The following is a 24,432-nucleotide window of genomic DNA, read 5'->3' on the forward strand; positions in this document are numbered from 1 at the left end:
TGGTGAACGCAGCAGGCCAGGCAGCTTTTATAGGAAGAGGGACAGTGGACGTTTCGGGCCGAGAACCTTCGTCAGTATTTTTTATGTGTGTTACTGAAAACTAAGAAGTTTCTAGAGAAATACAGAAGTCACTGTACCATCATTACTGGAAAATTCACTGAACAATTACATGTATATAAGACCATACTATGAGACTATAAGACATAGAAACAGAATTAGGCCATTTAGCCCATTGGATCTCCTCTGCCATTTGATCGTAACTGATCCAAAATAAAAGCTAGCATAGGAAAGTTAAATGACAAGAAAAGTAACAATTCTACACTTCGAGAAAAAGTGAAGTCTGTCTGCAGTTGTTAACAAAACTGTTTTGCAGGTTTAGACTCTTCAAGACTATGGGAAGGATACTCAGGTGGGAAACAAGAACATAGAACAGTACAGTACAGTACAGGCCCTTCAGGACACGATGTTATGTTGATCTTTTAACCTATTCCACGATTAATCTAACCCTTCTTCACCCATAGTCCTCCATTTTTCTATCACCTACGTGCCTACCTAAGAGTTTCTTAAATGCCCTTATTTAGTGTCTCATAATATTTCTTGTCAGTCTGAGCAACAAACCTACCAACTGATTAATATGTTTACCTTTTCCTCCTTTTATTGGCCACAATTCTATCTCATTTAGCTTCACTTGTCATAGATAGTAAATCATTCCTTCATTTTCCAAATAATACATCACATTTTTTGGCCTGCTTACAAGAAAATGTCGTGAATGTAAGGACACCAATGTAAATACTTCAAACTGACGGCAGAAAATGAAGTGAAACTTTCTAGATTTGGAAATACTCTTCCAAGTCCTGGCATTGCAGAATGGCAGACTTTCTCCCATTTTCCTTGCCTTGCACTCTTTCCCGCCCTCTTTGTCCATTAGGCTTTCAAATTTATTGTCTTTCAACCATACACATTCATACAGCTAAGCAAAAGAGGAGAATCAGAATAACGTTTAATAACACTGGTGTGTGTCATGAAATATGTTGCTTTGTGGCAGCAGTATATTACAATACATAATAGGACTATAAATTATAATGAAATATATACAGTACTGTCCAAAAGTCTAAGACACATATATACTGTATAACTAGGGAGCCTAAAACTTTTGCACAGTACTGTAGTAATTTTATGTATTGCACTGTATTGCTGCAAAAAAAATAAATAAATTTCATGACATCTGTGAGTGATGATAATCCAGATTCTGATATGGGTCTCTATTGTGGACTGATAGTGGGAAGGGGGCAGGGAGAGGGTAGTCATGGTTGGGAAAAGGGGAATAGAGAGGGGAACAAGTGGGAAGCACCAGAAACATTCTGTAATCAGAATCAGGTTTAATATCACTGGCATATATTGTGAAATTTGTATGATCAATCAACCAATTCTTTGGAATCACATGATCTTGCCTGGTGTTTGAGGGCAAGGGTGTGCCTGCACCCGCATCACCCTCTGCCCCTGACACTCCTTCTCTGCCACCTGTCCCACACCCCTCCCGCGGCACTCCACCCTCTCCATTCCCAACATCCTTTGCTCCCACAGGATTTACAAACTCGCTCTCCACTCCACATTGGCAAATATAGTACTGTGCAAAAGTCTTAGGTACCCAAGCTACAAACGTTTGTACATATATACCTAAGACTTTTGCACAGTATTGTGTATATTAAATTATATAAGAGTGCTAAAAGAGAGCAAAAAAGATAGTGAGTTATGTACATGGTCTCATTGTCCATTCAGAAATCTGATGGTGGAGGGGAAGAAGCTGTTCCTAAAACATGTATCTACACACTCCTGCACCTCTTCCTGGATGATATCAATGAGAAGAGGACATGGGAGTCCTTAATGACAGATGCTGCCATTCTGTGGCATCAGCTTTTGAAATATCTTTGTTGCTAGGGAGCCTAGTAATGGAGCTGGCTGAGATTGCAACTTTCTGCAGCTTTTTCTGATCCTATGTAGTGACTCCTCCATACCAGACAGTGATGCAACCTGGCAGAAAACCAGAGATCATTCCTGTGGGGTCAAGATGCAAAACACAGTACATATAGTCGCACACAGCACATATAGTTACAATGAAACACAAATAGTTATGTGCAGTGTGTGAATAGATGTACTATTGTCTTCCTGCTGTACTGACCACTCTGTGTGAGTGAGTGGCTGTGATCAGTCTTTGGGCTTTCTTGCTGTGTTGATAGGATGTTTGAGAGCTAACAAAGTCCATATCTTACTGCAGTTCCTCTTACTGCTCACAGATTCTATAAATTATACATTAATTGCTTCAACACAGTGTGAGGAAGTTTTAGTCTCCTTCTTTCCAACCACCCAGAGTGGCCCAGTGAAATTGGGATTACAGTATGTCATGCTGTATTCGGGAATATATCCCAGCACAGCCGCACAATATAAGCATGTCCCTCTAGAACAGAGATAAGGTGGAATTTCGTTAGCCAGATGGTAGTGAATCAGTTGAATTTCCATAGACGTGGTTTCAAATTTAATTAAGTCAAGTTAAGTGGTCAACAAAAGATATGGCACCCAATGGTCCCCAGTTCTAAACCACCCAGAACAAAACATAAATATGTAACTAAACCCATTGCTTTTACCACACCCTCACCCACATGACTAGCTACCCATAATAAACATAATAAATGCAATGCAGATAGAAAACAGATATATGGCTCCTATGTGAATTTTATGTAATTTCTGTGCGTCATTTTAATTCATTTTAATGTCATTGGTATTGGTTTATTATTGTCCTTTGTATCACAATATAGTGAAAAGCTTGTCTTACTTACTGTTCACACTGAACAAATCATTGCACAATTCTTTGAGCTAGAATAAAGTAAAACAATAACGAAAAAATGGTAAGCAATAAAGTGCAAGTGCATAATGAGGTAGATTGTGAGGCCAAGTATCCATCTGATTGTACACAAGGTCCTTGAGCCCAGTGTACGTGCTCTCAGGCTCTTGCATCTTCTGCCGAATGGGAGGGGTGGCGAGAGCATATCCAGGGAGTGTGGGAGCAGGAGTGAATCCTATTCGTGGGAGAATGAGGGGAGATTTCATAGATATATACAAAATAATGAGGTGTGTAGATAGGATAAATGGAATCAGGCACTTTCCTCTGAGGTTGGGTGAGACTAGAACTGAAGGTAATGGGTTAAAAATGAGGTTGAAATATTTAAGGGGAACCTGAGGGAAAACGTCTTCACTCAGTGAGTGGTGAAAATGTGGAACAAGCTGTCAGTGGATGTGGATTGGATTTCAACATTTAAGAGAAGTTTGCATAGGTACATGGACGGGAGGTGTATGGGAGGCTACGGTCTGGGAGCTGATCGATGGGACTAGGCAGATTAACGGTTCGGCACAGACCAGATGGGCCAAGGGACCTGTTTCTTTGCTGTAGTGTTCTGTGACTCTGACTTTCTCAGAGAGAGCAGAAGTTGCACATGGGAACAGGCAGGGAATTGGAGAGGAAAAAAAGAGGGAGGTGAGGACAGATATTGTGAGACCAGGTCTGAGCCTTTCCCACTGGAGTTATGGATCAGGAGGTCCGTATTTCTGGACACTGTGGAAGTATGTTACTCAGGAAGAAGAGTGATATCCAAGTACTTGATACAGGGAAGGCAAGATGTGTCAAGCGAAATGTAGATCGAAATAGACAGAGAGAGCAGAAGATGAATTAAGGAGAGATATGTTCAAAAGGAGGGAATTAGAGAAGATAATAATTTCAGTCAGAGTTTTTTAGTGTCAAACTTACACTGGTGTTCTACCTGGATTCAACGCAAGTAGGTAGTACTGGATTCAGAGTTAGATTAACTGATCACATGTACAAACGTTTGTACATCAAAATGTATTAACAGCCAACACAACCCAAAGATGTGCTGAGGGCAACCCATAAATTTTGCCACATATTACAACACCAGCGCTGAATGCCCACAGCGTTCAGCAGAACAACACAAGCAGCAACAGCAACAACACAAAACAAAGGCAGAAGATGCCCCTTTCCCATCCTCCCACCACCCACTCACACACATAGATAGGATTCATTGTACGACCAACATCTATTGGTATGTTATATTTACACTGAATATAAAACCATTGATAATCAGACCAAGTGCTGTTTGGACAACAGCCATAAAAGTAAACAAGTGGAACATCACCTGAAGATAAACAAGTAAGCAAGATAAACAAGATAAGTAAACAAGTAAATAAGGTAAACAAGTGAAACATCACCCTAAAGACAGCTTGAACGAAGCAGAATGTTTTCATGTTGCAAGATATTATTGATTAAAGTTTCACAGGATTGTAATCATCACAGTGTAATTAATGGATTTGAAATCACCAGTAACTTAATAAATTCTTTTGTATATTGTTGCTGTTTTCAAATCTATTAATTACACTAAATTAGGATTTGATAGCAGAGGAAACAGCTTTTATTTAATCAGTTTATAGAACTTTGAAGTTACTGACTAAATTGATCAGTGCAATTTCTTTGTGTGGAGTTGATTCTGTATGGAATGCAGACCCAGAGAATGTCGAGGGGCAGGAGTGGAATTATGGCACAGGTTGAGCACCCCTTAACCAAAATTCCAAAATTCAAAACCCTCTGAAATCCAGTTTTTTTTTTGAGTGCTGACGTGACGTCACAAATGGAAAATTCCACAAGGCGCAGGGAAGGTTACCAGGCGATGGGCAGGTCTCTGTGCACCACAGACAGTTCTGAGAAGTGACCTCACATATGTAATGAACAGAAGTTAATGAAAAATAGAAAAACATTGCATAAAGTGAAAAATGGAGATCTCAATTGTCTGTTGAAAGAGTGGATTTATCAGCATCAGAGTGAACATATGCTGCTTAACGGTTTCCTGATCATGAAACAAGCAAAGATCTATCACGATGAGCTGAAAATTGAAGGTAATTGTAAATATTCAGCAGGCTACTTGCAGAAATTTAGGAAAAGGCCCAGCATTAAATGTTCAAATTGTGGTGATAAAGTGTCTTCTGATCACAAAACAGCAGAGAAGTTCATTAATGAGTTTGCCAAGATCATCGTTTATGAAAATCTAACACACTGAATGGCTGCATTAGTACATATGTGTGATGAACACATGTATGACAAAGACTACTTACTGGTAACACATAAATTCAGAATCAGGAAAGATGGCGATGCCAAACAGCCACTGACAGTTCACTTGGGTGAGTCCTCCCGAAAGGTTTCGGTCCAGAACGCAGACTGTACTCTTTTCCATAGATGCTGCCTGGCCTGCTGAGTTCCTCCAGCATCTTGTGGCTGTTGGTTGGGTGGCCAAGATAGTAATAGCATACCTTTCTGATGGTTCAAGGTATACATTATTGTTTCATGCACAAAGTTACAAAATATATGACATAAAACTACCTTCAGAGTATGTCTATAAGCTGTATATGTGATGTAAATGTAATGTTGCAGCTATATAGGACCCTGGTCAGACCCCACTTGGAGTATTGTGCTCAGTTCTGGTCGCCTCACTACAGGAAGGATGTGGAAGCCATAGAAAGGGTGGAGAGGAGATTTACAAGGATGTTGCCTGGATTGGGGAGCATGCCTTATGAGAATAGGTTGAGTGAACTCGGCCTTTTCCCCTTGGAGCGATGGAGGATGAAAGGTGACCTGATAGAGGTATATAGGATGGTGAGAGGCATTGATCGTGTGGATAGTCAGGGGCTTTTTCCCAGGGCTGAAATGGTTGCCACAAGAGGACACAAGTTTAAGGTGCTGGGGAGTAGGTACAGAGGAGATGTCAGGGGTAAGTTTTTCACTCAGAGTGGTGAATGCATGGAATGGGCTGCCAGCAGCGGAGGCAGATACGATCGGGTCTTTTAAGAGACTTTTGGATAGGTACATGGAGCTTAGAAAAATAGAGGGCTATAGGTATGCCTAGTAATTTCTAAGGTAGGGACATATTCGGCTCAACTTTGTGGGCCGAAGGGCCTGTATTGTGCTGTGGGTTTTCTATGCTTCTATGTTTCTAAATGGATTTTGTGTTCAGACTTGGGTTCCCTCACCAAAGTGGCTCCATTATCTAGATGCAAATGTCACTAAATCTGAAAAAATCCCATATCCAAAACACTTCCGGCCCCAAGCATTTCGGATAATCAGTGCTGAACATGTACCTGATGTGAACTTGAGGTGTTTGATCAGTCCTTCCACACCTTGTTAATATCACATCTCTCTCTACCCGGCAGACCATGGACGAGAGGATTGAGGTTCGCAGCAATGCAAGAGTTTCTTCACTGACACTCAAGGACATACAGCATACTGACTCGGGTGAATATGTGTGCAAAGCCAGAAACTCAATTGGCCAGGACTCCGAGTCCATGTACCTTGAAGTTCTTTGTAAGTAAAATGTTAATACCATTTTAAGATGTTTGGATGTTCTCTGTGGATTGTCTGACTTAATACTAGGTTCCCATAGAGCATAGAATCATTTACTCTTTTTGTCGACTTCCTTTATTTTCTCATGTAACAATTCCTAATTTTCCTGCCTTTTGCTATGTTCACACTGATGTTCCTTTGCCTACAGTTTGGTAAAAGGACATCTGACTGGAATGTGTCACTATGTCAATAATGTGACAGTAAGGGTAGGAAGAGAATGAGGTGGCAGATAAATGCGTAGCTGAAGAATTGGAGCAGGGAGCAGGGATTCAGATTTCTGGATCACTAAGACTCTTCTAGGGCAGTTGTGACCTGTACAAAAGAGATGGGTTGCACTTGAATGCAAGGGGGACCAATATCCTTGCAGGAAGGTTTGCTAGAGCTGTTGGGAGTGGTTTAAACTAATACAGCAGGGGGATGGGAACCAGTATGATAGAGCTGAGGATGAGCCAGCAGGTTTACAAGTAGATGATGGGTGTAATTTTGATAGGTAGAAAATAAAGTCTGACATGTCAGTATTTCAGTGGACTAAAGGAAATTATAGTGGTATGAGAGAGGAATTGGTCAAAGTAAACTGGAAGGAGATACTGGCAGGGATGACAGCAGAGCAGCAATGGTATGAGTTTCTGGGAAAAATTAGGAAGGTGCAGGTATTCCAAAAACAAAGAAATCCTCAAGTGGCAAAATAGTACAACTAAGTCTGACAAGGGAAGTCAAAGCTAATGTAAAAGCAAAAATTAGCAGGAAGGTAGAGGATTGAGAAGCTTTTAAAAACCTACAAGAACAACTAAAAGAATCATTTGGAAGGAAAAGATGAAATATGAAAGCAAGCTAGCAAACGTTATCAAAGTGGATAGCAAAAGCTTTGTCAAGTATGTATAAATAAAAGAAAGATGAGAATGGACATGAACCGCTAGAAAATGAGACCGGAGAAATAATAACGGGGGCCGAGGAGATGGCAGATGAACTAAATGAGTAGTTTGCATCAGTCTTCACTGTGATGAAGGGGTTATCATATGAGGAACGTTTGATAGCTCTGGGTCTGTACTCGCTGGAATTTAGAAGGATGAGCAGGGATCTCATTGAAACCTTTCGAATGTTGAAAGGTCTAGATAGAGTAGATGTAGAAAGGATTTTTCCCATCGTGGGGGATTCTAGGTCAAGAGGGCACAGCCTCAAGATAGAGGTGCATCCATTTAAAACAGAAATGTGGAGAAATTTCTTTAGCCCGAGGTTGGTGAATTTATGGAATTTGTTACCACAGGCAGCTGTGGAGGACAGGTTGTTGGGCGTATTTAAGGCAGAGCTTGATAGGTCTGGGTTGGACACGGCAACAAAGGTTACGGGGAGAAGGCTGGCGAGTGGGGCTGAGGAGGGGAAAATGGATCAGCCATGATTGATTGGCAGAGCAGACTCAATAGGCCAAATGGCCTAATTCTGCTCCTATGTCTTATGCTCTTATGGTCTTATAATTATAAGGAAGGACCAGCCAGTGACTGAGTACAAATGCAGATAGTGCATAGAGTTAAATTGTACCACAGGGGCAAAATTCAAAAGGGCAAAGAATGCAGGACTTAAGCTGCTGTATTTAAATGCACACATAGTGTGTGGACAAACTGGTCAGGCAATTAGAGATTGGTTGGTATGACGTTGTGGGCATCACTGAGTTGTGGCTGAAAGAAGGTCATAATTGGGAGCTTAACATCAAAGGATAGATTTTGTATTGCAAGGACAGGCAGAAAGGCATAGGCGGTGGTGTGACTCTGTTGGTAAGAGATGGAATTATATCTTTAGAAAGGTGACATAGGGTCAGAGAATGTCAAATCGTTGTGGGTGGAGTTAAAAAACTGCAAGGGTGAAAAAACCATGATGGAAATCAAGGCCTCCAAATAGTAGCCAAGATGTGGAGTTTGAGATTACAAAGGGAGCTAAAAAGAGGTGTAATAAGGATAGTAACACAATTGTAATGGGGGATTTCAATATGTAAGGGTATTGGGAAATTCAGTTTGGTGTCAGAATGCAAGAGAGAGAATTTATTGAATACCTATGAGATGGCTTTTTAGAGCAGCTAGTGCTGGGCCTACTCAGGGAAAAGCCATCTTAGATTGGGTGTTGTGTAGTAACCCAGATATTATTAGGGAACTTAACATAAAGGAATCCTTAGGAAGCGGTGATAGTAATATGAGTGAATTCACACTGCAGTTTGAGAGGGAGAAGCACAAGTCAGATGAATCAGTATCACAATGGAATAAAGGGAATTGGAGAGACATGAGAGAGGAGTTTGCCCAGGTGGATTGGAGAGGGATACTGGTGGGGATGATGGCAAAGCACAGGTGGCTGAGTTTCTGGGAATAGTTCACAAGACGGAGGATGGGTATGTCCCACAGAAGAAGTTGTTCTTAAATTGCAGGGGTAGGTAACCATGGCTCACGAGAGAAGTTAAGAACTCCAAAAAAGCCAAGGAAAGGGCATATAATGTCGCAAAAGTGAGTGGAAAGCTAGGTGATTGGGAAGTTCTTAAAATCCAACACAAGGCAACTACAGAAGTCATAAGAAGGGAAAAGATGAAATATGAGGGCAAACGAGCCAATAATATAAAGGAGGATACTAGAAGTTTTTTCAGTTATATAAAGTGTAAAAGGGAGGTGAGAGTTGATATTGGACCACTGGAAAATGATGCTGGTGAGGTAGTAAGCAGGGACAAAGAAATGACAGATGAACTTAATGGGTACTTTGCATGATGCTTCACTGTGGAAGGCACTAAAGCAGTGTGCCAGAGGTCCGTGAGTGTCAGGGAGCAGGAATGAGTGCCATTGCTATTACAAAGGAAAAAGTGCTAGGCAAACTCAAAGGTCTTCAGGTGGATAAGTCACTTGGACCAGATGGATGACATCCCAGAGTCCTGAGAGAGGTTGCTGAAGAAATAGCAGGTCATTGGTTATGATCTCTGAAGAATCACTTGATTCTGGCATGGTTCTGGAGGACTGGAAAATTGCAAATGTCACTCAACTCTTCAAGAAGGGAGATCAGATAAGAAAGGAAATCATAGGCCATTTAGCCTAATCTCTGGCTGGAGAAATGTTGGAGTCTATTATCAAGGATGAGGTCTCAGGGTACTTGGAGACTAATGATAAAATAAGTAAAAGTTAGCATAGTTTCTGTGAAGAGAAATCTTGCCTGACAAATCTGTTAGAGTTCTTCAAGAAAGTAACAAGCAGGGTGGACAAAGGAGAGGTAGTGGATGTCATTTACTTAGATTTTCAAAAGGTGTTTGATAAGATGTCACACATGAGGCTGCTGAACAAGATAAAATCCCATGGCATTACAGGAAAGATACTGGCATGGATAGAGGAATAGCTGACAGGCAGGAGGCAACGAGTAGGAATAAAGGGGCCTTTTTGTGGTTGGTTGCCAGTGACTAATGGTTTTCCTCAGGGGTCAGTATTGGGACCACTACTTTGCATATTGTTTGTCTGTGATTGAGATAATGGAATTGATGGCTTTGTGACAATGTTTGCAGATGATACTAAGATAGGTGGAGGGATCACCATGATGGAATGGTGGAGTGGATTTGATGGGCTGAATGGCCTAATTCTGCTCCTATGTCTTAAGGTCTTCTGCTTGTAAATATGTTGGAGCGAATGTGAAAATTGAGAGAACTGAGGACTGTCATGAACTCATGAGCTTAGTCCTGAGGTCTGCTTATCTAAAAGTTGTGACAATTGGATGCTGTCTCATCAGGTCTGAAGATGGAGAGAAACTGTTATATGGATGAACCACATTAACATTAGTTAACCGAGACCATAGCACAGTACAGGCCCTTCAGCCCATGATGATGTGCTGACTTTTTAACCTATTCTAAAATCAGTCTAATCCCTCCCTCCCATATAGCCTCCTATTCTTCTTTCATCCATGTGCCTATCTGAGAGACTCTTAATTATCCCTAATTTATTTACCTCTACCACCAGCACTCCTACCACCCTCTGTATAAAAAAATAACTTACTTACCTCTGATATCCCCACTATATTTTTCTCCAATCACCTTAAAATTATGCCCTCTTGTATTAGCCGTTTCTGCCCAGAGAAAAAGTCTCCAGTCAACAACTTGATCTCTGCTCCTTATCATCTTGTACACCTCTATAAAGTCACCTCTCATCCTCCTTCGCTCCAAGGAGAAAAGCTCTAGCTCGCTCAACCTATCCTGTCAAGGTATGTTTTCCAATCCAGGCAACATTTCACCACATTCTTCCACATTCTTCATGTAATGAGGTGACCAAACTGAACACAATATTCTGAGTGTGGTCTAGCCAGGGTTTTATAGAGCTGCAACAAATATCACCTTGTGCCCCTTAACTTTAATCCCCCAATTTATGAAAGCCAACACACCACATCCCTTCTTAACAACCTTATCAACCTGCGTAGCAACTTTGAGAGATCTTTGGATGTGGATCCCATGATAACTCTGTCCCTCCATACTGCTAAGCATCCTGCCATTAACCTTGTACCCTACCTTCAAATTTGACCTTCCAAAGGGAATCTCTTCACACTTTTCTGAGTTGAACTTCTGAATTTCCCAAGTAGATGCTGAACTCCAAAACTCAGAGTTCAAGCTCCTCCAGCTGGCAGTGCCACCTACATTAGTGGTTGTGCACAAACTTTGGACAGTATCTTCGGATTCCCAGTGGCTCAGGATGTGTCAGGTCTTTCCTGACACTACACCAGCTTAACTTGCATTCTTCAATACAAACCTAGCCCAACCTAAGTGTTTTTTTAAGATTGTAATTCTTTTGAAGAAAGAATATCATGTTATTCTCATAGTTCCAGAACACATTATACTTGATCAGGAAAGCTCACCAATACCTCTACTTTCTGAGGAGGCTAAAGGGAGCTGGACAATGAATGCTCACATCATTCTACAGAGGTGCAATGGATAGCATCCTAACAAGCTGCATCACTGCGTGGTATTGGAACTGCACTGTGGCAGGCCAAAGGGCTCTACAATTGGTAGCAAAATTGCCCAACACATCACCGGCACCAACCTACCCACCATCAAAGACATATATCCTGAAAGATGCTGTAAAAGGGCCAGTATCATCATGAATAATCCCATCCACACTGCCCATGAACTGTTTGTCCCTCTCCCACCAGGGAGGAAGCTATGTAGCATCCACGCCAGAACCACCAGACTCAAAAACTATTATTACTTCCCTCAAGCAGTAAGGCTGATCAACACCTTCACCCACTAACCTACCCCTCGACATCCCCAACCGCCGCTACTTTATCATTTCCTGTCAGAGTTACCTTATGTACAGACACTCCTGTACCTAGCATTACTTTATGGACATACAATCAATCTGTGTACATAAGCTATCTTACGAATTCAAATTAATTATGTTTCTTTTTAATTATTGCATTCTTTATCTTATTGTGTTTTTGTGCTGCTTTTGATCCAGATTAACAATTATTTCATTCTTTTTTACATGTGTGTACTGGAAACACATTGAACAATCTTGAATCTTGAATTTTGAAGTTGCATTTCGAAATTTGGATGCAATTAATAAAATGAACACTCTTGGATCATCTGATTATTGAATGTGCCAACAATAAACTTTGGCAAAGTAGGATCGTGAAGGGCTTACAGAACCTTGGCAAAAATCAAGTGTTTTGGAAAGTAATTCCGTTGAAGGAAGACTATCATGACATTCAGAAAGTAGTTGTTGGAATGTACCAGTATAAAACCAATCCAGTTGGAATGATTAAGGGGAACCACAGTCTTTCATCAAGTTTCAGAGCTGGATGCACAACATGACAAATGAAAATTATCTCCACCACATGTATAGCTCCATTTTATCTGACTGTATTCCAATTTATATAACCTGTTCTCACATTAATATTTCCCTCTCACAGATTGGGGCAGTCTGACACCTATTTTCTATGTTTCTATGAAATGTTTTCAAACTTAATTATCATACTTCAAGATGACCTTGTTCTTAAAATATGGTTTGAACTCCAATCTGATCAATGCAGTGTATCACTGATAGCGTAAATTATTTATGGACTAATCTCAGTAAGTTTTAATTAAATTTCATTCAGAAGCACATCACAATACAAGCCCGTGAGTACTTGGATGGGATTTACCTCATTAAAGCATTTTATTCACATCTTTTAATTATTAGTGGACTTAAATATCCATGAATCTATGAATTTTATTTGCATTAACAATCAAAAGGGAGAAATAATTAAAACCCAGCTTAACAAGTTCCAGTTTAATTGTCATTCAAGTATACACATGTATACAGCTAAACGAAATAGCATTCCGGAGGGGCCAAGGTGTAAAGCACACTAAATACAGTCACACACAACACATATAGTTACGATCGCACATACAGTCACAAACAAAATAATATTATTAAAAGTGTCTGATTGGAATGGCCTGAAAATTGATGGTACAAGGGAACAAACAAGAAAAGCTTTTATAATAACCAATGAGAAAAAGTTTTAAAATGGACCTTTGTTAGTCTTTCGCTATTTTTTTTCATGGGAAATAGATGTAGAGAGATTTACATCCAATTTGTTGGAACCAAAAGATTCCATTCCACCTAAACAACGAAAGAGCTATCCAATGTAATTCTATTCTCTTGCGTTCAGTTCCCATAACCCAGTACACATGCAGTTTTAAAATCCAGTGAAGATTTTGGCTTCTTCCGTACTTTGAGTCAGTAACTATGAGCATGGTTATTGCATGGGTGTCCATCTTTCTTCTAATCCTTTTTATTTTGACTCGGTCTGCTAAGAGTGACATGTCTAAATGTGTGCAGTTTTGGTCCCTTAATCTGAGGAAAGACATCCTTGCCGTAGAGGGAGTACAAAGGAGGTTCACCAGATTGATTCCTGGGATGGCAGGACTTTCATATGAAGAAAGACTGGATGAACTAGGCTTATACTCGTTGGAATTTAGAAGATTGAGGGGGGATCTTATTGAAATGTATAAAATCCTAAAGGGATTGGACAGGCTAGATGCAGGAAGATTGTTCCCGATGTTGGGGAAGTCCAGAACGAGGGGTCACAGTTTGAGGATAAAGGGGAAGCCTTTTAGGACCGAGATGAGGAAAAACTTCTTCACACAGTGAGTGGTGAATCTGTGGAATTCTCTGCCACAGGAAACAGTTGAGGCCAGTTCATTGGCTATATTTAAGAGGGAGTTAGATATGGCCCTTGTGGCTACAGGGGTCAGGGGGTATGAAGGGAAGGCTGGTACAGGGTTCTGAGTTGGATGATCAGCCATGATCATACTGAATGGCGGTGCAGGCTCGAAAGGCTGAATGGCCTACTCCTGCACCTATTTTCTATGTTTCTATGTCCTTCCTTGCAAATCAATTCTTAATTCCTGGCAATAATTTCCTTCCCAAATCTTTGTCATACCTTCTCCAGTGCAATTGCATCCTCCTTATAATGGTGTCTTCAAAACAGTTTAAATATTCTTAAACTGTTAAGTTAGGCACATGGTTGATAGAAAAATAGAGAGCTACGGAGAAAAGAAGATTAGATTGAATTGAGAGTAGGTTCAAAGGTCAGCATAACATCATGGACTGAAGGGCCTCCATTGTGCGGTACTGTTCTATGTTCTGCCTTCTCGTCTGGTGTGGCATAGTGGACTGAGATTAATGAATAGAAATTACATGGCATGACTCTGACAGACTGGTCGATCCACATTATAAACTGCAACTAAGGAATTCTATTAATCTTTCCATGTTTCCCATCAATAGTTTTACTTGTTTACTTTTTGACATCAGTATGCAGCAGGAATGTTAAGTTTTACAGAGATGACCTCATGGATTGGGGATTAATGGTTGTTTCAGGAGGAGGTACAGGAGCCTGAAGGTACACACCCAATGATTCAGGAACTGCTTCTTCCCCTCTGCCATCAATTTCTGAATGAACAATGAACCCATGAACACTACCTCACTACTTATTTCATTTAACTAGTTTATATATATATGTGTGTGTGTGTAATTTTTGGTATTATGTATTGCATTGTTCTGCTGCCACACAACAAATCTCACGACAGATGCTAGTGATATTAAACCTGATTGTGATCCTAATATCCAAATATGCCATTAACATGTTTGTTTATTGGTGTAGTTAGCTATAAGTTGAATAAATTATCAGTATATGACTGTGTAAATGATAGTGTTCAGATACAATATCAACAAATTCAGTCCATTATCTATAAAACATAAAAGTTGGAATCATTCAGTGGGCCACACAGCATCCAAGAGGAAATGGCATTGTGTCAATATTTAAGTCCATGGTCTCTTCAGATGCTGGTAGTGTTGGGTAAATCAGTTCATTATTGTCACATGTATATAGAGGTACAGTGAAGCATTGACTGTTTCTTCCCCTCCATGGATGCTGCCTGACCTGCTGAGTTCCTCCAGCATATTATGTGTGCTGCAGTGAAAAAAAATTGTTTTTGCATGCCACTCATATAGATAATTTCATCACATCAATATGTTAAGGTAGTACAAAAAATTAATAACAGAATAGAGTCATAGAACACTATAGCACAGAAACAAGCCCTTCAGACCATCTAACCCATGCTGATCTATTATTCTACCTTGTCCCTTTGACGTGCACCTGGACCATAGCCCTCCATTCCCCTCCCATCCATGCACATTGAAATTGTTCTTAATTGTTTCAATTGAACCTGCATCCAGCACTTCCTCTGGCAGCTCATTCTACACTCTCACCACCCTCTGAGTGAAGGCGTTACCCCTCATGTTCCCTTTACACCTTTCATTTTTCACCCTAAAACCAGGGCTTTTACAATGCAGAATAAAATGTTGCAGGTGCCAGAGAAAGTGCACTGCAGGCAGACAATAAGGCCATAAACAAGGTACATTGTGAGGTCAAGAGTCCATTTCATCGTACTAGGAACTGTACAACAGCCCTTTAACAGCATGATAGAAGCTGTCCTTAAGCACTTTCAAAATTTTTATATCTCGTGTTGTCCACAGCTCAAGAATTTTATGGGGTGCCTGTTTGTCCTGTTGTTGAATACCTTAAGATAATACTTGCCAGATAATGACATAATAAAACTCATATGGCTTTTAGGAATCATACACCATCTGGCAAAGTGAAATGCAAGAGAAATGAACTGCCTTATGTCTAGTCTGGTTTTGTTCTTAAACAGCTTAAACTGATATCTCCTGCTCTACCCTGCTTTGTGGGTTTTAGAACATTTTAATAATAGACAATGTTCAAAGTGCAAAGTTCAAATTTATTATCGAAGTACATATATGTCACCATAAGATATAGGGCAGAGTTAGACCATTTGACCCATTGACTATGCTCCGCCATTTCATCATGGCTGATCCATTTCCCTCTCAGACCCAATCTCCTGCTTTCTCCCCATATTCCTTCATGCCCTGTCCTATTGTGAATCTGTCAGCCTCCGTCTTCACTATATCCAGTGACTTGGCCTCCACAGCTGCCTGTGGCAACAAATTGCACAGATTCACCACACTCTGGCTAAAGAAATCCCTCCTCATCTCCTTTTTAAATGGCTGTCCCTCTATTCTGAGGGTGTATCCTCTGGGCTTAGACTCCCTCACTGTAGGAAACAACCTGAGATTGATTTTCTTGTGGGCATTCACAGTAGATATAATAAAATACAATGGAAACCCCCTCCCCAAAAAAAAAGAATGAGTGACAGAAAATGCTTTGGGGTTCAAATGATTTCTGTCATTCTTTTTTTTTTCTGTTTTGAGGATGTCTGTGAAGAGTAAGGTTTTCAGACTGTATACTGTGTATATTCTCTGACATTACATTGAATCAATGAAAACTACACATAAACAAAGACAGACAAGCGACCTATGTGCAAAAGGAGACAAACAGTGCAAAATACAAAACGAATAACAATAAGTAAATAAATAATATTGAGAACATGGGTTGTAGACTCCTTGAACATGAGTCCATAGGTTTGTGGAATCAGTTTAGTGTTAATGGTGAGTAAATTTATCCACGCTGGTTGAGGGGCCTGATGGTTGAAGGAAAATAACTATTCCTAAACCTGGTGGTGAGTGATCTAAGGATGTAATCCATGATACACATTGTGCTATCATCAGGCCCTCCCTCTCTCCTTCTACATTAGCAACATTGATTAAAACAGGTTTATTTCTGACAAAGACCTTTACAGTCTTTTTACTTTCTCCCTCTCAGATGCACCTAAGCTGCAGGGCACTGTTACTGTCTATACATGGGAGGGGAACCCTGTGAATATCACCTGCAAGGTCCTTGCCCACCCTCATGCTCAGGTAACCTGGTTTCGAGATGGACAGCAGTTACCAAGCTCCAACTACAGCACCATAAAGATCTTCAGCACACAGTCCACCAGCTATCTTCAGGTAAGGGATTGAAATGAAGACTTGATTACAAAATTCATATAAACTCATTCTCAAGGTTGCCTTGTCCTCATTGAGAAAGGTGACCTCCCGCTGAAGGATACATCGTCCCAGAAGATGCATTCTTTGGGTGGCACGGTAGCAGTTTACAGCTCCAGCGACCCAGGTTCATTTCCTCATGCTGTTTGTAAGGAGTCTGTATGCTCTCCCCATAGCCATGTGAGTTTTTAACAGGTGCTCTGATTTCCTCTTATATTCCAAAGGTGAACAGGTCAGTAGGTTAATTGCTCATATTATGATTTTCATTCTTCCCGGTGGCCCAACATTTTAATTTTGATTCCCATTCCCATTCCGATGTCTCGATCCACGGCCTCCTCTTGTGTCACAATGTGGCCACCCTCAGGTTAGAGGAGCAACACCTTATATTCCATTTGGGTAGCCTCCAACCTGATGGGATGAACATTGATTTCTCCTTCCGGTTAAAAAAAAAATCCCCCCCCCCCCACTTCAATTCCCCACTCTAGCTTCTTACCTGCCTATCATCTGCCCCTGGGTCCTCTCCTCCTTCCCCTTCTCCTATGGTTCACTCTCCTCTCCTATTGGATTCCTTCCTCTCCAGCCTTTTACCTTTCCCACCCACCCGGTTTCACCTATGCCCTTCCAGCTATCCTCCTTCCTCTCTCCTCACCTTTTTATTCTGGCATCTTCCCCATTCCTCTCCAGTTTTGAAGAAGGGTCTCAACCCAAGATACTGACGGTTAATGCATTTCCAAAGATACTGCCTAACCTGCTGAGTTCCTCCAGCATTTTCTGCATGTTGCTCTGGATTTCCAGCATCTGCAGAATTTCTTGTGTTTAAGATTAATTGGTCACATGGGTGCAATTGGACAGACAGGCTCACTGGGCCAAAATGGCCCTGTTACCGTGCTACATTTCTAAGTAAAGATTTTTTAGAATTGATTCATTCACCAGCGATGCCAGTGATTATTGTCCATCCGATTACCCTCAGCTGGTCAGTTGCTGGGCTGTTTCAGAGGCTAATCTGAAGTCAACCACATCACCTTGGTTCTGAAGTCTGAATTGGCCAAACCAGGTGAAACTAGTAAGCTTTTTTCCAAAACAACATAAGGAACCAAAGAACACCAGGAAACCAATGGGTATCTGTTAGCTCCATGGTTACTCTCATTGATATTTGCTTTTTAACATGTTTATGAAGATAAAGATTAGCTTTATTTGTCACATGTACATTGAAACATACAATGAATTGTATCCTTTGCAACAATCACCACAGTCCAAAGATGAGCTGGGCTGGGGGGCATTCCAAAAGTGTCGCCACGCTTCCAGCACCAACAAAGCATGCGCACAACTCACTAACCCTAACCAGGTCCATTTTCGAATGTGGGAGGAATCTGGAGCACCCAGAGGAAACCTACCTGGTCACAGCAAGATAGTATGAAGTCTTTACTGATAGCGGGAATTGAACCCAGGTCATTGGCGCTGTAAAGTGTTACACAAGCCGCTACATTACTGTGCTGCTCTGATTTCACAGTCCAAGGTAAATTTATTATCAAAGTACATATATGTCACAATTCATTTTCTTGTGGACATTCACAGTAAATACAAAGAATAAAACTAATAAGAAAAATAAATAAACATTGTGGATGAGAGGTGACCTGATGGAGGTGCATAAGATGATGGGAGGCATTGATCATGTGGATAGTCAGAGGTTTTTTTCCAGGGCTGAAATGGCGAACACGAGAGGGCATAGTTTTAAGGTGCTTGGAAGTAGGTACGAAGGAGATGTCAGGGATAAGTTTTTTACACAGAAAGTGGTGAGTGCGTGGAATGGGCTGCCGGCGACATTGGTGGAGGCGGAAACGATAGGGTCTTCTAAGAGACTCCTGGATGGATACATGGAGCTTAGAAAAATAGAGGGCTATAGGTAACCCTAAGTAATTTCTAAGGTAAGGACATGTTCGGCACAGCTTTATGGGCTGAAGGGCCTGTATTGTTCTGTAGGTTTTCTATGTTTCTAGGTTAATAAATTTCAAGAATGAGATGAAAAATACTTGAAAGTGAGCCCGTGGGTTGTGGGAACAGTTCAGTGATGGGGCAAGTGAATTTGAGTAAAGTTATCCTCTCTGTTCAAGAGCTTGATGGTTGAGGGGAAATAACAGTTCCTGAACCTGGTGGTGTGGGTTCTGCTGCTCCTGGCATAAGCGAGAAGAGGACATGGCCTGGATGGCGCAGATCTCTGATAATGCTTTCCTTTCATCAGGCTTGGTTTTCATGAGGCTGACAAGGTTAGAACTGAGGAACCTGGTCTCTGTATTAAGGGGTTATCATTTCAATTAGAGCTGAGAGATTTTAGAAAGGGTGTGAAACTTTAGAGTTCTCTCCTCAGGGCTGTGGAGTCTCAGTCTGTTCAAGACTATGATGATTGATTTTAGAATACTGAGAGACTCAAAGAAAACTGGCCTTGTGTGGAAATGTCTTTTAGAGGTGTACACTCAATGTGACTTTATTAGGTACACCTGCTGATTAATGGGAATATTTAATCAATCAATCATGTGGCTGCAACTCAATGCATAAAAACATGCAGACATGGTCAAGAGGTTCAGCTGCTGTTCAAACATCAGACAAACAAAAATGGTGTGAAAAACAAAAAAACATCCAGTGAGCGGCAGTTCTGGGCAAAAATGCCTTGTTAATGGGAGAAGTCAGATGAGGAAGGCCAAACTGGTTCAAGCTGACAGGAAGGCGACAGTAACTAAAATAACCACACATTACAAAGTCACCACCATGTGTATAAGATCATGAGGGATAGCCAAGGTGGATAGCTATGACCTTTTTCCCAGGGAAGGGAAACAGATAATTGAACAGGTCACTGCTATTTGTCAGTACACTGCTCATGTTCTGCATTTCTCTAGGTCACTCCTGATTCGGAAAATGACTTTGGTCCCTACAACTGCACAGCTGGTAACCGTGTCGGTGTCGAGTCCAAGGAATTCATTCTGGTGCAAGCTGGTAAGTGGTTATTGTCTTTTCAATTTACCCTCAGCCTGGTCAGTTGCTGGGCCTTTCCAGCCACATTACCTTGGGTCTCAAGTCTAAATAGGCCAAACCAGGTGAAAGTGGTAGTCTTTTTTTTCCCCAAACAACAACAGGAATCAAAGAACTGGTTCCTTTTTACATTTTATTCATGGAAATATCAGCCATATTTTTGTTTGCTGTTTCTTGGAGCCTTGCATGGGATAATTGATTTGTAAAGTATGGACGTATGGGGTTTTCTTCGCAACAGGATGGTTTCAATACCATTCATTGCAAAACAAAAACTACTGTGACTGAGTGACGTAGCTCACTGTCATGTAATTTCTGAGGTTTCTGTGATTGACATGTGAACAGTTCAACTCTACTTTGAGGCACCATGGAAGCATAGCGGTTAGCATGATTCTATTAGAGTTTGGAGTTCAATTCTGACACCATTTGTAAGAAGTTTGTACTTTCTTAATTGGTCATTGTAAATTGCCTTGTGATTAGGCTAGAGCTAAATAGGTGTGTTGCTGTGCAGTGCATCTTGGGCTGCAAGGGCCTGTTCTGCACTGTATCTCCAAATAAAATAAAATAATATAATATAAAAATAAATAAACGTACAGAAAGGTGGAGGAATTCAGTAGGTCAGGCAGCATCTATGGAAGGAAATGGACAATCAGTGAAAGACCCTTCATCTGGACTTCTTGAGACTGAGGAGTCTCCAGTCCAGCTGAAAGGTCTCGACCCAAAATGTTAACTGTCCATTTCCCTCCACAGAAATCTGCTCAGCTCCACCAGTGTTTTGTGTATTGTGTGTCTCTTGTTTCTCCTTGTTATTATACTCTCTAAAATAGGATTTCAATATCCAGCCACCGTGGCATTAAATTGGGGAAGATATCTGTAGGTAACCATCACACTGATGCTAGATGATGGTAGGTGGTCTATTTCTGGAGGTGGAATAAGCCGTGTTCAATCACTGAGGCAGAGAAATAGGTCGTTAATACCAAGTGTTCAGCTTAGAACACCTTTCAGCTAGCACTGGATGGCTCAGCAGAAAAGGTGACTCTATTTCAAGAACAAATGCGAGGAAATGTGCAACAAAGTGGTAAACCATTGCCAATTTGTGCCTTCTTTCCAACTTAATTTCCCAGGGGTTATCTCAGATAACCACAGACAATTCTCCTAAAAAGTTTGCAATTTTTTCCTGAACCCTTTTCAGATAGATAATTGGTAAACTGTGACATCAGGCTAGAGCTGGCTGACCGGAGTTCCTCCAGCATTTTGTGTGCATTCACATCCTACACCCTTCATTCCCAGCTGACCACATCGTATTAAGAGTCTGCCATTAGCTGACTGCAGCCAGAACTAAAGATCATCTGTCATCCAGTATTATTGCACATTTTTGACTGGGCATTAACTTGAATTTGCCGAAAAGATTGAACCCACCGAAACTGATCTCATTGCGAGAGTTCGATTTATTCATGGTCCTGTTGGTGTGCTCGTTTTACGCCCATTCTGAACCTGCAGATTTCAAATAAAGTAGCCTTGGAGCATTCTCTGTAAATCTCAGTCTGGTAATCTTGTTGTAATCCATTGGGAGAGTTTGGGATATAACAAACTGGTTGAAGGTCTTTAAATCTGCAGAGGGCAATGTTGATTTTTAAATTATTAACTGTTAAAAAACATTTATTTCCAAACATGAGCTTTTCAGGCTCTCTATTTAATAGAGCCACAGATTCAAACTGAAATAGGCCCTTAGGCCCACGGCATCCATCCTGGCCCTTGCACCTATTTATACTAATCTCATTTACCCGCATTAGGTCCATAGCCTTCTGTGGCTTGGCAATTTCAATGTTAGTTGTTAATAGCGTATTGTGTATATTTTATTTTAATTTAGCGACACAGCACAGAGTAGGCCCTTCCAGCTCTTCGAGCCACGCCTCCCCGACGACCCCCGACAAACCTGACTAACCCTAACCTAATCATGGGACAATTTACAATGACCAATTAACCTACCCAGTATGTTTTTGGACTGTGGGAGGAATCCGGGGAAAACCCATGCATTCCACAGGGGAGGACGTACAGGGACTCATTACAGAACAATGCTGGAATTGAATTCTTAACTCGGGAACAGCCTGAACTGTAAAAGCCTCACACTACTGTGGCACCCAACGATGGAGCCTGATATGAAGCTGGGTGTTAGGTGAACAGGAAAGGGCCAGGATATTCAGCAGAGATTTAGGTGAACTCAGGTTTATATAGACTAGGAGAAAGACCAAGCAAATGTTTGATCATGGGACTAGTGAGAATAAGTACACGGATCAGAGTTTGAACAAGACTGGGGACAGGTGATGCTGGGGAGATAGGTTGTGGTAGAATTGATGGCTTTGTAGCCAAGTTTGCGGATAATACAAAGATAGCTGTAGGAGAAGGTAGTGTCGCAGAAGCAGGGAGTCTGCAGAAGAACTCAGACAGATTAGAAGACTGCAAAGAATGGAATACAGTGGAGTTAAGCGTATGGTCATGCTCTTTGGTAGAAGGAGTAAAGCCATAGGCTATTTTCTAAACAGGGTGCAAATTCAGAAATTAGAAGCTTACTGAATAGTGAAAGGCCTAGATAGAAACCATAGAAACGACAGCACAGAAACAGGCCTTTTGGCCCTTCTTGGCTGTGCCAAACCATTTTCTGCCTAGTCCCACTGACCTGCACACGGACCATATCCCTCCATACACCTCCCATCCAGGTATCTGTCCAATTTATTCTTAAATGTTAAAAAAGAACCTGCATTTACCACCTCGTCTGGCAGCTCATTCCATACTCCCACCACTCTCTGTGTGAAGAAGCCCCACCTAATGTTCCCTTTAAACTTTTCCCCCCTCACCCTTAACCCATGTCCTCTGGTTTTTTTCTTCCCTTGCCTCAGTAGAAAAAGCCTGCTTGCATTCACTCTATCTATACCCATCATAATTTTATATACCTCTATCAAATCTCCCCTCATTCTTCTACGCTCCAGGGAATAAAGTCCTAACCTATTCAACCTTTCTCTGTAACTGAGTTTCTCAAGTCCCGGCAACATCCTTGTAAACCTTCTCTGCACTCTTTCAACCTTATTTATATCCTTCCTGTAATTTGGTGACCAAAACTGAACACAATACTCCAGATTCAGCCTCACCAATGCCTTATACAACCTCATCATAACATTCCAGCTCTTATACTCAATACTTGATTAAAATAAAGGCCAATGTACCAGAAGCTCTCTTTACGACCCTATCTACCTGTGACGACACTTTTAGGGAATTTTGTATCTGTATTCCCAGATCCCTCTGTTCCACTGCACTCCTCAGTGCCTTACCATTAACCCTGTATGTTCTACGTTGGTTTGTCCTTCCAACGTGCAATACCTCACACTTGTCAGTATTAAACTCCATCTGCCATTTTTCAGCCCATTTTTCCAGCTGGTCCAAGTCCCTCTGCAGGCTCTGAAAACCTTCCTCACTGTCTACTACACCTCCAATCTTTGTATCATCAGCAAACTTGCTGATCCAATTTACCACATTATCATCCAGATCATTAATATAGATGACAAATAACAATGGACCCAGCACTGATCCCTGTGGCACACCACTAGTCACAGGCCTCCACTCAGAGAAGCAATTCTCTACCACCACTCTCTGGCTTCTTCCATCGAGCCAATGTCTAATCCAATTTACCACCTCTCCATGTATACCTAGCGACTGAATTTTCCTAACTAACCTCCCATGCGGGACCTTGTCAAAGGCCTTACTGAAGTCCATGTAGACAATATCCACTGCCTTCCCTTCATCCACTTTCCTGGTAACCTCCTCGAAAAACTCCAACAGATTGGTCAAACATGACCTACCACGCACAAAGCCATGTTGACTCTCCCTAATAAGCCCCTGTCTATCCAAATGCTTGTAGATTCTGTCTCTTAGTACTCCCTCCAATAACTTACCTACTACTGACGTTAAACTCACTGGCCTATAATTTCCCGGATTACTTTTCGATCCTTTTTTAAACAACGGAACAATATGAGCCACTCTCCAATCCTCCGGCACTTCACCCGTAGACAGCGACATTTTAAATATTTCTGCCAGGGCCCCCGCAATTTAAACACTAGTCTCCTTCAAGGTCCGAGGGAGCACTCTGTCAGGTCCCGGGGATTTATCCACTTTAATTTTCCTCAAGACAGCAAACACCTCCTCCTTTTCAATCTGTACAGTTTCCATGGTCTCACTACTTGATTCCCTCAATTCCATGGATTTCATGCCAGCTTCCTTAGTAAATACAGACGCAAAAAACCTATTTAAGATCTCCCCCATTTCCTTTGGTTCCGCACAAAGCCGACCACTCTGATCTTCAAGAGGACCAATTTTATCCCTTACAATCCTTTTGCTCTTAATATACTTGTAAAAGCTCTTTGGATTATCCTTCACTTTGACTGCCAAGGCAAGCTCATGTCTTCTTTTAGCCCTCCTGATTTCTTTCTTAAGTATTTTCTTGCACTTCTTATACTCCTCAAG

The 24,432-nt window shown here is 41.2% G+C and overlaps 1 protein-coding gene across 8 annotated transcripts in view; it reads left to right on the top strand.

Moving 5' to 3' along the window:
• The window catches only part of LOC134340959 (neural cell adhesion molecule 1-like), a 688,943-nt gene that overhangs the window by 525,528 nt on the left and 138,983 nt on the right, over window positions 1-24,432 (top strand). For all 8 annotated transcript variants that reach the window (XM_063038579.1, XM_063038578.1, XM_063038580.1 and 5 more), the window contains 3 exons: window positions 6,265-6,415; window positions 16,676-16,860; window positions 19,788-19,884. In XM_063038579.1, the coding sequence (XP_062894649.1) occupies window positions 6,265-6,415; window positions 16,676-16,860; window positions 19,788-19,884 (433 nt within the window). The remainder of the gene's footprint in view (window positions 1-6,264; window positions 6,416-16,675; window positions 16,861-19,787; window positions 19,885-24,432) is intronic.

Source organism: Mobula hypostoma, chromosome X2 (genome assembly GCF_963921235.1).
Source record: "Mobula hypostoma chromosome X2, sMobHyp1.1, whole genome shotgun sequence".
Lineage (NCBI taxonomy): Eukaryota > Metazoa > Chordata > Chondrichthyes > Myliobatiformes > Myliobatidae > Mobula > Mobula hypostoma.